General features: G+C 44.1%; 1 protein-coding gene across 2 annotated transcripts in view; it reads right to left on the bottom strand.

Moving 5' to 3' along the window:
• ARHGEF5 (Rho guanine nucleotide exchange factor 5) overlaps positions 1-11,873 on the bottom strand; it is a 37,340-nt gene continuing 25,467 nt past the window's right edge. For both annotated transcript variants that reach the window (XM_075761290.1, XM_075761280.1), the window contains 13 exons: positions 11,518-11,599; positions 11,121-11,185; positions 10,506-10,768; positions 9,452-9,612; positions 8,382-8,534; positions 6,856-6,985; positions 5,919-5,993; positions 4,107-4,196; positions 3,618-3,772; positions 2,780-2,941; positions 2,293-2,363; positions 1,867-1,971; positions 1-1,589 (listed from right to left, as the gene is read on the bottom strand). In XM_075761290.1, coding sequence (XP_075617405.1) covers positions 1,435-1,589; positions 1,867-1,971; positions 2,293-2,363; positions 2,780-2,941; positions 3,618-3,772; positions 4,107-4,196; positions 5,919-5,993; positions 6,856-6,985; positions 8,382-8,534; positions 9,452-9,612; positions 10,506-10,768; positions 11,121-11,185; positions 11,518-11,599 — 1,667 coding nt within the window. In that variant the 3' untranslated portion in view covers positions 1-1,434. The remainder of the gene's footprint in view (positions 1,590-1,866; positions 1,972-2,292; positions 2,364-2,779; positions 2,942-3,617; positions 3,773-4,106; positions 4,197-5,918; positions 5,994-6,855; positions 6,986-8,381; positions 8,535-9,451; positions 9,613-10,505; positions 10,769-11,120; positions 11,186-11,517; positions 11,600-11,873) is intronic.

Below are 11,873 nucleotides of genomic sequence, written 5' to 3'. Positions count from 1 at the left end.
TTTATTATTATTAGGACTAAAAGCAACTTTTTTTTAATCCAGCTAAAATTATTGATATAAATAGGCTATAATAAGCTATACTAGATACAGTGTAAATGGGAATTAAAGGCAGAATGTTACAGAGACAGAAAGCTGGAGATACGAAGATAACTAATTCTTCAAATATATTAAATGCAAGAAGACTACACATTGCTTTCTTTGGTGTATTGATTCTTATACTTGATCTTGCATTGACTGAATGCAAACATTTTAACACAGAAAACAGTATTTTACAGTTGAAGGCATGTCCTCAAATAGACACGTTCTGCATAAAAGCAGGACTGCATGTAAACTGGACTTAAAACCAGAGGGTTCTAAAAAAGAACAAAGTCCCTGGTATGTATTTTGACTTTATCTACAGTGGCTAGATATCTCAGTGTTTTCTACAAGTGTGCAAAATGGTGCATGCAATACCACGTCAGCTATCAGATTTAAGAGCAGCAGGAAAGTGCCACTTTGTTGCATATGCCTAGTCATGATTATTTTGTACAGGGCATGTACCAATATGTAATAAAAATCTCTGTCAAAAGTCACTGTTCTACTTTGAGCAGGAGGCAGAGTAAAAAAAAAAAGGGTCATTTCAGATGGCTTGCTGGGACACTAGTTCAGAACAGAGGTGACCTTTGTGAAACAGATTCTTCCACTTGATACCTCTTAAGGTGGGGGAAATCATCACAGTGGCTTCTGAAAACTTCGCTTAACTCAAGTGGATCTTCTAATGTGGTCGAGGACTCTCAACAGTATTCTGAGACTGAGTTAGATTTAAGTACGATGAAATATTTGCCTATCTAAAAAACAGTAGACTTGCACGATCAAATAGATAAACTGCTCTAAATGGAAATTACACTATGGAGATCAACACCATCAAGATATCAAGAGTATATTCAAATGGAAAACCCTCCTCAACTATATTGTGCTTTGCACTTAGCACCTTCCTTCTCAGGAACTCAAAGCTCTTAGTATGCTAATACTAGTGAATTTAGCCTCACAACATCCAGTGAGGTAGGTAAGTTTACCCCCATTTCACAGATGGGAAAGCCGAGGCAGAATTCTGAAGTGACTTGCCCAAGGTCCTGCAACTTGTCAGTGGCAAAACCAGGAATACATTTTCAGAAATCCAGATTCCAGACCTCTGTCTGATTAAAGTCCCTCCCCTACTACCAACAAAGCCAGCAATACATGCAACTTTTTTTCCTCCTACTGCTGCCGTAGTCCTGGTGACACAGAGGAAGTGAATGATTTTTCCTGATCGAATTCCTGCTTTCTTTGGCAAAAAGCACCTGGTTCTGTCAAAGTGCTGTATTATGCTCTTCACAGAGGTGTTCTGAGGCACAATAGAAAAAAGATGGTTTCCCCATGGCAGGGGGACTGTACAGGTCCAAACAAAGTAGAGTCTTATTTCTTGCAGAAGACCTGCTGCTTGGCATTCTTCACACGTTGTTCCTCCTTCAGATTCTTCTGCCGCGCATGTTTGCTGGAGATGAATTCCACGTGTTCTGAGGGGAACCAGCCTCTCTCCCGGTCTGAAAGTTTTACTCCTTCCATCCATCCTGTGGTGTGGGGAAAAGCACAAGATGAGGCAAAATAGTCAAAACATTTTTTTCATTCTTCCCCAAAAAACCCCTCCAGCAAGGCCCTAAGATCAAGGAAAAAGATCCCCTTTCAGCTTCCAAATAACGTGTCTTAATGAGGAGTCTCTTCATCCTCTCAATCCAACAATCAGGAATGAGAGGCTCCTTCTGAAGCCTGATTGTGGTGGTAAAGCTTTATACTATTAGAGTGACATTCTACCTGTAATTTAACATAGCCATTGTTCATTCTGCTCACCATCATTGCTGTTCTGCATAACCATGATGATATCTGCTTTCTCCAAAGCCAGTTCATCATTTTCCCGAGCCTTGTAAGTCTTTATGCATTGGACCTGTGGTGCATCTGAAGAGGAGAAAAGATCATAATGGTATACTAGAAAGCAACAGTAAACTTGCATGCATCAGCCCCAGAGGAGACAGGTATAAGGGACTGCCCAAACACTAAAGGGCACAGAACTGGAAGGGAGACTACAGGTCTTCTACCTAATGTGAGGAACAAATATAGGTAAAATAACTGGCAGAACTTGGCCCATGAATATCTTCTTTATTTACAAAAAGGCAAGTATTCTGCCTTGGAGTCTTTTCTGGGATGTTCCACCTCACAGTGACTCCAGCGTCTCCGAGCCAGACCACCCCCATTGCTGTAGGAGCAAAGCAGTCTCACCAGGGCATTCCAGGAGGTCCAGTTCTCCTCGCGGAGGAGCCAAAGCAGAGATCCACCTCAGCTTCTCACTGCTGGAAAACATCACCAGATAGGTGTCAGGATTCAATGTGAGAGACAGCAGTCCGAATGCGGGAATGGGTGTGTATGTGCGTACAGGTTTGTTCGCATGAGGGGTCAGGGAGGGAATACTTAGGGGAAGCAGAGACAGTGGAAGTGGAGAAAAGGGATGGGAAAAGGTAAAACCTCCCATTTTTGGAAGCTGATGGAATGACATAATGTGGTAGTATTGTATGAGCAGCTCTGATGAGAGAGGAGCAAGGTGAATTCATTAAGGGCTTGTTATGACAACAGGATGTTTTTCAAGTCCTCTGCTCAGCAGCTGCATCTGATATTTCAGCATTTGGGTAGCTGAAGGACAACCATCAGGATCCTAGGAGGTGTCTGGCTATGATAATGGGATATACGGAGGGTAACCTTGAGCTCTTACTGTGTCTCTGTACGAAACAAAAACTCCACTCTCTTTCCCTGGTAATTCTGAAGCAGAAAGAGACGGAAAACATTTTTGTTTGTTCCATGCAGTTTCATCTCACACTTCTCCCCACGCACATCTGAGAAAGCAGCATGATCAAACACAACAAAACGTCCACCCCTGCAGGTGAAGAGGAAGCACAAAACAAGATGTGAGTTTTAAGGTGATGAGGGTTATGAAGTGACTCTATGTAGTTTTCTGATGTCAGGAAAGCAAAAAGCTTTTAATGAGTCTTCACCTGCTTCAGGCACCCTAAGCTTTGTTCTTGCTAGAAGTCTTAGAAGGCCAGAGAAGGGAGAGGGGGCTTAATGAAAATGGTAGAAATGCTAAGCTCTGTCCTGTCAGAATTCTATTTGATAGCTTACAGCTTAATGAAACCACCACCCCAAAACTCCAACACAACCAACAACTCTCTTAGTTTCTTGACAAACCAGTGATTTGCACATTCACTAATCTTCGTACTGTCCTTTAGGAAGAAATTATTTACCAGCTAAAGCTAGAATAAATGGTTATTATTGAAGTATTTCACATTATAGAGCTAGAGAGGCAGAATAGAAGTGTTGCACTAGGGACCAGAAGATACCTTGTTATATTATCATATGTTGTAATCAAGAGTTGGGAATATCAGATTCCACACACTTGCATGATACTCACATAATGTAGGGTCAGGAGAGTGACTTGACAAATGCTGCCACTTGCTGGCAGGCAGAGGGAAAGGACTCTCTCACCAAAGCACAGACCCAGAAAGAGACAGGTATTTTAGAAGGGGCAGCAAGAATTGTGTTGAAGCACTCACTCCTTCGGCCGAGACAGGAGCAGACAGTCATTGAAAAGATGTAGGTAGATGGGACGGGTGGTGACTTTCCATTTTGGACTTGGGGTGTTGAAGTCCAGTGCTGTCAACTCACCACACTTCACAAGTCGCCTTGACTGTGAGATGAGTGGGAATATCTGCAAGACAGAAATGAACATTTATGTCAAGTGGGTACAAGGAAATCAGTATCCATGAGTTTTGGATTTGCATTTTTGTCTTTCTTTATGGGAAGTGTGCTTTCATCTCTCCAATGGGACAGGAGTAAGTCATGGTAGGCACCTTCAGCTAAAGGCTGACACGAATGATTGGGCAAGGGAAGCACTAATGAAGAGCTGACCTGTGTATGATATTCTGGTTCAAAGGTTCTCTGTATATTGGAGAGGAGAACAAAAAGTAAGCACAAGTGACTTTGTGAGGAAAGAGAGAAAAGACATTAGGCTAGAACAAGGCCTAGGAAATGGACGAGCTCACCTTGCACTCAAATTCAATCTTCTGGCTGAGGTAGATCAGCTCTTCAGTGCTCTTCATGCGTTGGACGTTTTCATTGCAATCCTTGATGAGCTGCAGAGGAAGACAGACGATCAGTGAGGTGGGAGCAGAACGGCCTGGTGGCATCAGTACTACTCCCAGGAGCCCCTCAAGAGTCAGTGTAAGTGACAATTCCTTAGGCATCCTCCTGCAGAAGTAGTATTTTTCCAGGCAAGCATACTAAACTTCTCCATACCTACAATGATCATCCTTTCTTAAGGAAGGTATTCTTTAGATGAAGTCTCCGTGATAAATATTTTTTTAACTTTGGGATACTGAGGGGGATACTAGAGACACCTCTTTCAGGTGGCACAGGTTGAATTGCTGGTCATTTGGAAGCAGCTCTTATTAGATGCTCCACTGTAAACACAGGAGGCTGATTAGATAAAACATCAGCCCTGATTTATCACGGCCCAGAGCTTGTTGCCAGTACCTGTGAGGACAGGCCACAATGGAAAACAGGTACTTCAGCCTGTAGAAGCTGCCTACATAGCTGCCTGAGGTGATACAGGGCAGCTGCATAAGAGTTTTAAGGAGGTATGTATCATGTTCAACTGGTCTTTAGGTTTGTGGTAGAGAATAGGGGCGAGATTGTAAGGAAGGGAGTGACACTCCAAGAAGGTCAAATCATCACTAGACAGAACCGGAGCTAGCTAGGAAAAAGTCTACCTTATGCTGCTGTACAAATTTTATGTAACAAGTTGTCCCAGAAGACTTTAAATCTTGCCTCTGTAATAAATAAGATAGAGGAAGGGATGCAATAGAATAATGTCTTGCCATGCTTTTTTTTTTTTTTTTTTAAAGCAAGATTTTCTTGTGAGGGCTAGGGTGGGAGTTGATCACTAATTAGAAACAAAAGTAAGGAACACAAAGGGGCAATGTTGGTTAGGAGACTGGAAAGAGCAAATCCTGAAAAAAGTAGTTTGATATCATTGGTGCAGGTTCAGTCGCATCCCAGTTGGCTCCCACTTTAGTGCTTTCTGCTCACAGCTACCACTGCACATGCAGGAGAGTCACATGAACACACTAATTTGTTACTGGTGAGGAATAATGCCAACAGTGAGGATCAATGAAAAGGACTGGGCCATTTAGGTGTCCTTCAGCTGTGTGATGGAGCATGGCTGTGGAGAATCACAGAATATCCCTAAAAGTTATCCAAGAGTGTTGTCCAAACACTTACTGAATACTGTCAGGCTTAGGGCCATGACCACTTTCCTGGGGAGCTCGTTCCAGGGCTTGACCACCCTCTCAGTGAAGAACTTTTTCCTAATATCCAACCTGAACTTCCTCCAGCTTTAAACCCTTCTGTTGCATTCTATCACCAGACACCGGAGAGAAGAGCACCACCCTCTCCGCTCCCCCACATGAGGAAGTTGTACACAGCAATGAAGTCACCCCTCAGTCTCTTTTTCTCAAGATGAACAAACCTCGTATCCTTAGTCACTCCTCATAAACCACGCCCTCTAGCCCTTTCACCATCTTTGTTGCCCTCCTTTGGACACATTCTGCTATTTTTACATCCTTCTTATATTGTGGAGCCCAAAACCGCGCATAGTACTTGAGGTGAGGCCACACCAATGCTCAGTGTAACAATCTCTTCTTTGAACTGATTAACTATGCTGTGCTTAATGCACCCCTGGATACAGTTGTCCCTTTTGGCTGTCAGGACATACTATTGACTCATATTGAGCGTACAATCAACCAAAACCCCCAGATCCCTTTCTGCAGGGCTGCAGGATGGGTTGACAGCCTTACCTTTTCAAGTGCATCATAGGCTTGTGTTGCTTGCACTTCCTCCTCAGACCCTGGCCGAGTTCTCTTCAGGATATTCTGCATGAGAGAAGATGTTTTTCATAATACAAAGAGGGAAAGCTGAACATATGTATGTGGGAGGGATAGGAGAAACAAGGAGACACCAAGATGACAACCTCAAAGGAAACTAAAGCAGTGGTAGGCGATGAGATGTGGAAATAAGGCCAGAAATTTGAGATGCAGAGTGTCACTGATAAGCTGCATTGAACAGGGCATCCCTGAAAATCTAAATCATATTAACTGTCATGTACAAGTTTCATGGCAAGCACAAATGGCTTTACATACGGAATTGTTCTTTGCCCGATACTCCTTTTCTCCTGTTCAAAAAAGGCTCAAATAATCAAAAAGAAGAATTTCATAGAAAGAGCTCAAAATTAATTCATTAGGGACTCCCTGGTTCCCTGTCTGGAAGTCTCTTATTAAGCAACATTGCAGGCAGAGAGATGGGACAGGCTGCCTTCCAGAGGGCAGCCAAAGAACCCTTGTTTCATTTTCCTAGCAGGAAGCCCAAAAAGTTCAAAATGTAAATCAATATGTTCTGCGAAGACTCCATAAATTATTTATTGGAGTACAGTTGAAGTAATGTTGCAACAAAGTCCTAAGCACTATACATACTGCACTGCTCACAGAGACTATCATATCCAATTCCTCGTGCAGGCATCTGCACGATGACAAACGGGTTTGTTTTCGCAAAAGCACATTCACAATATACGCAACAGAGTGGCTTTACAGCCAAGCTTATCAACAGATGCATCAAGAAGGGCTGTATGCAGTCCTTCCACCCAGTGCTTGGAGCTAGCTCATATTTATATGACTTTCAGACTTGAAGAAGGGTCAGCTTGAGAGAAACTGCAGGAAAGCAGAGAATCAGCACAGTTACCTGTAGGAGGAGTTTGAGTCGCGTGATGCGCTGGAAAGGGAGGATGAGGAAGGATTTAAGTGAGAGGCGCTGGCATACTGGATCACTTTCCAGTCTCTCCAGGACTTGCTGGAACCCTGCATTTCCATTTCTGTGGGAGCGGTAAAGAAAGAAGACATCTAGGCATCGCAGCAAATAGTCTTCCTAGTATCAGATTTCGGTGAGTGTTGGAGTACTCCAGGTCCAACAGTCAGGGTTTGTCCGTGGGGCAGGAAATGTCAAGAAACTGCGCCACTGCTTAGGAAGAGCTAGCATGGGTTTCTAACAGCTACAGGACAGCAGTACAACTGTTATTATATCTTTCCTCTTTCTGCCACTGCCCTCTGGAATAAAAGCCAGAAGTAACAACTACATTTCAATTCCCCCCTACCAGTAGGGCACCTTTCACACAGTGGTGGTTTGTATTCTTTCTTTACACTGAATGGTGCAGCTGCAGAGGCTGTCTTCAGGGTCTGGAAACAGCTGCCTCCCCTCTCTTGCTACTCCCGAGAGGAGCTGCGTTCCACTCTAATGTCTCTCTTACGCTCTTAGACACACCCACTGCCATCCAGTTTTCCATGTTGGACAGTAGAGATAAAAGGCTAATGGTATGAGAGCAGCACCGGCCACCAGAGTAGCCAATCCCATATCCTTGAAGAGACGGGGAAGAAGGTTGTAGGCCCAGTAGACATTGCCATAGACAATATCCTGGAGGTCCCTTCTGTGTGGAACTGAGCCTTCCCTGAAGGGAATCAATGGTGAGACTAGATCTCTCCCAGCCAGCAGTACCCAGAGACAGTGCCTGAATAGCCTGTTGGGAACAGTGTCTTCTCCTGGAATCACTGTAGCTTCACTGGGATTGGGTTGTTACAAAGGGAAGCATTGCAGAAGTGGCAAGGACACTTTGCTCAGGATTGGGCCCGTGCCTGAGCAATACTTGTTTGTGCCACCAGGTGCAGAAGAGGAGGGCAAGAGATGTTCCACTCCATCACCAAGAGCAAAAGAGACCAACAGAGGCCCTAGGATTTTCAATCCATTTTCAAGCCTCCTGGATAGCTAGTTTAAGCTTACTGACAGCAGCCGTATTTTTCTTAATTACAGAATCACAGAATGGTTGAGGTTGGAAGTTTCACTTGAAATTATCACTTTATGGTTCTTAGTAATCTGAAAACCACAGACTGAAAACCATTATGCAGGACAGTCATTTTTGCTCTCTTCAGTAGAGAGTAGATGGAGAGAATAGCCTGCAATAGAACCAGATATTCATTATTCCTTCCCTTTCCAGGGCATAATGCTATGGGAGAGAAGCCTGCAGCAGCTCTGGGCTGCTGTCCCAAATGCCATTGAACTGAAGAAAGTTCCTGCCTGTTCTTCTGGGGATGTAGCGTGAGCACCGGCCAATGGCCTGTACCTGCTGCATTCCGCATCGTTTGAAAGACTGAATATTCAAGGTGCAGCAAGCAAGTAAGGGGGAGGGGGGAAGGGTGCAACGAATGAAAAAAACTTACAGTAACCGCTGAAAGGTTTGCTCCTGATATGTCTGGTTTGTTACATATGGTAGATACACCCTGCGGAACTCAGGGGCATGTTTCAGAGCCACATCGCACACGTGGAAGGTAAATATGTCCTCCTCAAATTTCTCCTCCAAGTCAAAGAGGAAACTGCAGCATATGGTTATACAGCCATAAAAAGGAGAGGAAGGTATCAGTGTCATTTAGTAAAGCAGGAATATCCTCCATCCTCTAAAGTCCTGACCACCCACATATAAGCATAAGACGGCTCTTTACTTCCAGATAAAGCCCAATGCCTGTGCAATGACAATTTAGGGCTAGACATGAGCAAGGAAGAAGCAGAGGCAAAAGACCTCTGTTCTTGAGAGAACATACTTCCAAGGGCATGGTCAGGGAACAACTGAAAATTAAGGCATCACCGGTATAATCCCACTAGTAGTAATGGAAAAGGTAGCAGCAAACCTTACTAGCTGAGCGATATATGTAGCCAAGCCTTGCAGGAGAAAAGCAGAACAGAATCCTACAGCATACAAGATTCCTTGCATGTGGGGTCATGTCTACATTTTATGACTTATGCTCAACTGAGTCACATTAGGTTCTGTCAAGTCATGGCTGTAACTTACTTTTTTTTTTTCCCCCCCCTTTTTTCTTCTTTTTTTGATCAGGGCTCATGCAGCTGCTTCTTTTGTCTTGTATTTGGCAGGAGCTGCATTTGGTTTGGGGTGAGGTCTAGGTAGTCAAGTTCGGTTGTAGTAGAAGCCAATAGGGCATGGCTACAGTAACATTTTGAACATTTTGATCTCCTGCAATGAGCTCTGTGCACAATTGCGCCATAGTATCTGGGACTTAACACCAAGATTTACATTGCCCTGTCACCTAAAAAGACGGATGTTCCTTTCAGGGCAGTGTTGGTATGCAATCATAAAGCGCTCTGTGCATGTGTGTATCTACCTTGAAGGTCAGTGAACACGCAGAACTGGAGTGAGAGATGTTATTGATGGAAACGATGGGCTGTGTCTGTGCTTCTTGGCGGGTGTTAGTCCTGGAAGTAAAGGGCCATATCTCACCTGGCGCTGACATCGCGTACATCGTGAAGGCGGGAAAAAAGCCACTGACGCTCTTGATTGGTGAGCATTGCCTGAAGCTCTGATGATCGCTGGAAGTGATCCACTGCCACATTTAAACTGCGCAGGTATGAAGCCTCAGACATTATCAACTCAAACTTGGCCTTGAGAGATAAAAGAAGGGAGCACAGCATCAGTAGACTAGGCAAGTCTGTGAGGAGTCTTATAAAGAGGAGACGGGGCAAAGCAAGAAAACTTCCCAGTACATGATGTAAGTAGCATGTAATTACTGAAGGAATGAAGCATGCCATTATATATTTCTAAAGACAGACAGACTTGGTATGACTTAAAAGGAAAATAGCTACCTGCTCTCATTTTACTTTTTATTACCCCTCAACTCTACTTTCACTAGGTTCCCTTTTTTACATGCTCCTGTAAGTTTTCCAGCATTCACGTCACCCATGTTTTTCTCCTTCATCATGTTTCCCATGCTGTTGTTTTTGCCTCTTTCTCTGGGTCCTCCCAGGGTCCTTCACTTTTCAGTTCCTCTCATTTTCCTCACCCAGTTTCTCTATGTACAATTTTGCTGAACCCATACATCTTACTGTTTCCTCTCAGCCCTGCAGCTCACAGAGGTCAATGTGGTAAACTCACACTACCACAGGAACTGCAATTCACCATGGTTTTATTAGCATCTCTCATAAGCTTATGTGTGGGAGAATGCTGGAAGTCTTCTAGTTTAATATTCTCTTTTGCATTGAACATACTCAAAATTCCTTGTTTTATCTTGTTCCAATTCCCCCATGTCTGTTTTGATGAAGTTACCGATTTGTTCCAGAGTCTGTCCTTCAGCGCTCTTTTTCTCTACAGTTCTGAACTTCAGCACTGTACTACTTCGCAAGCACTGGTACCACATCCCCATGGGTAGAGGTGACACCTGCTTTCAACCACCTGCATTCCCACATCAGACATTTTTGCTCTCTACTTTAACCATCCTTCTGGGGACTGTTTTCTTGACTACAGACCACCCATCTACCTTGTTTCATCTGTCCATTACCTCTTGCAGCTTCTGCTCATCACGGGACATATTGAGTAGCATTCTGCTGCCCCGTATCATGGGGATGTCCTGCCAGAGGGATGCAGTAGATGAGACAGACAGACGTTGCAAATATGAGTCCTGAGGAGATAGCACCTTCCTCCGTAGCCTTGGGGAGCTTGGGAAACTTGACTCTATATCCTCTGCGAAGGAATCCACTCTCTTCTGGCTTTGAATGGCCTTGTTCAGAAGCACATCACTGTACTCCTGATACAGCAATCTTGCTGTGAAGAGAGGCATATACATTTATACTTTCTACAGCACCCACTTGCCCTCTGCTTCAATCTGGAGAAAACTTTGTTACTGTCTCATTTTAGGATAACTGAATACATTAGACCACATGCATTAGACCACTGAATACATCAGCCCACCACACTGCTATAAGCAAAGTGCACCAGCTGCCTAAGTGTACTGCAGGACTCTGGTTTCACTGCCTCCACTGAACGCCACTCTCTAATGCTCCCTCCTTGCTACCATCTGGCAGCAGCCCCTCCCCTCTCCTTTGTGCTCATTGCAGAGGTGGGAGATGATGGGGGAGAGGGGTCTGCCACAGCATTTCTGGCAGAAGGTACTTACAGGAGTTGATCAGTTTGGAGTGCCGGCGTTTGAAGTTCTCCATTGCGTCTGCAGGTTTCTTCTCTCTGTCAGGGAATACGGATTTGGAAACAAAGAGCAAATGAAGAGCACAGCGCCAGAGGTGGCTTATCCAAATCTCAGTAACAGATCTGTCACAGAAAGGACCTCTCTTTTGAACATGCTCAAACTCCACAGGCTTTACTTAGCGATAGAAATACTTCTGTTGCAATGGGGTCCTCTCCCAGAGGGCATACACTGAAACACAGACCTAAGTAATTTTATTATAGTTTTCTGCTCCTTATCATCAGCTTTGGTCCCTCAGGAACAATGGAGAGTGTCAGCTGTCCGTGCTACGCAGGGATGGGGGCAAATTCTAAGGGGCCTTTGAGAGACTTACCGCAATATAACTGTTTCTGAACTGACTGGTGGTTCCCTGTGTGCCTTGTGAGCTTCTTCCTCCGAAGTAACAGGAGAGATTTCTGTGCATGAGACAAGCAGACAGTAAACATTTTACTTCCATTTTTGAAGTCAAGCTACCATCCAAATGATACACAGATACCACTTACCTATACCCCACCTAAGTAGTGGTCTTGGGTTGGAGAACAGGTGCCCTCCTGACCTTTATTTCTGGGTCAGAAACATTCTGGTTTCAATAATCCTTGACATTACTTATACTTTACATCTGTTACTTAGCCACGTTTGCTTTTCATAGAAAGAAAACGGCTGACGCTTGCAGCGAAGACAGTAATTCTA

The sequence above is a fragment of the Balearica regulorum genome, chromosome 1, assembly GCF_011004875.1.
Source record: "Balearica regulorum gibbericeps isolate bBalReg1 chromosome 1, bBalReg1.pri, whole genome shotgun sequence".
Classification (NCBI taxonomy): domain Eukaryota; kingdom Metazoa; phylum Chordata; class Aves; order Gruiformes; family Gruidae; genus Balearica; species Balearica regulorum.
This window is presented reverse-complemented; position numbering and strand designations above follow the sequence as displayed.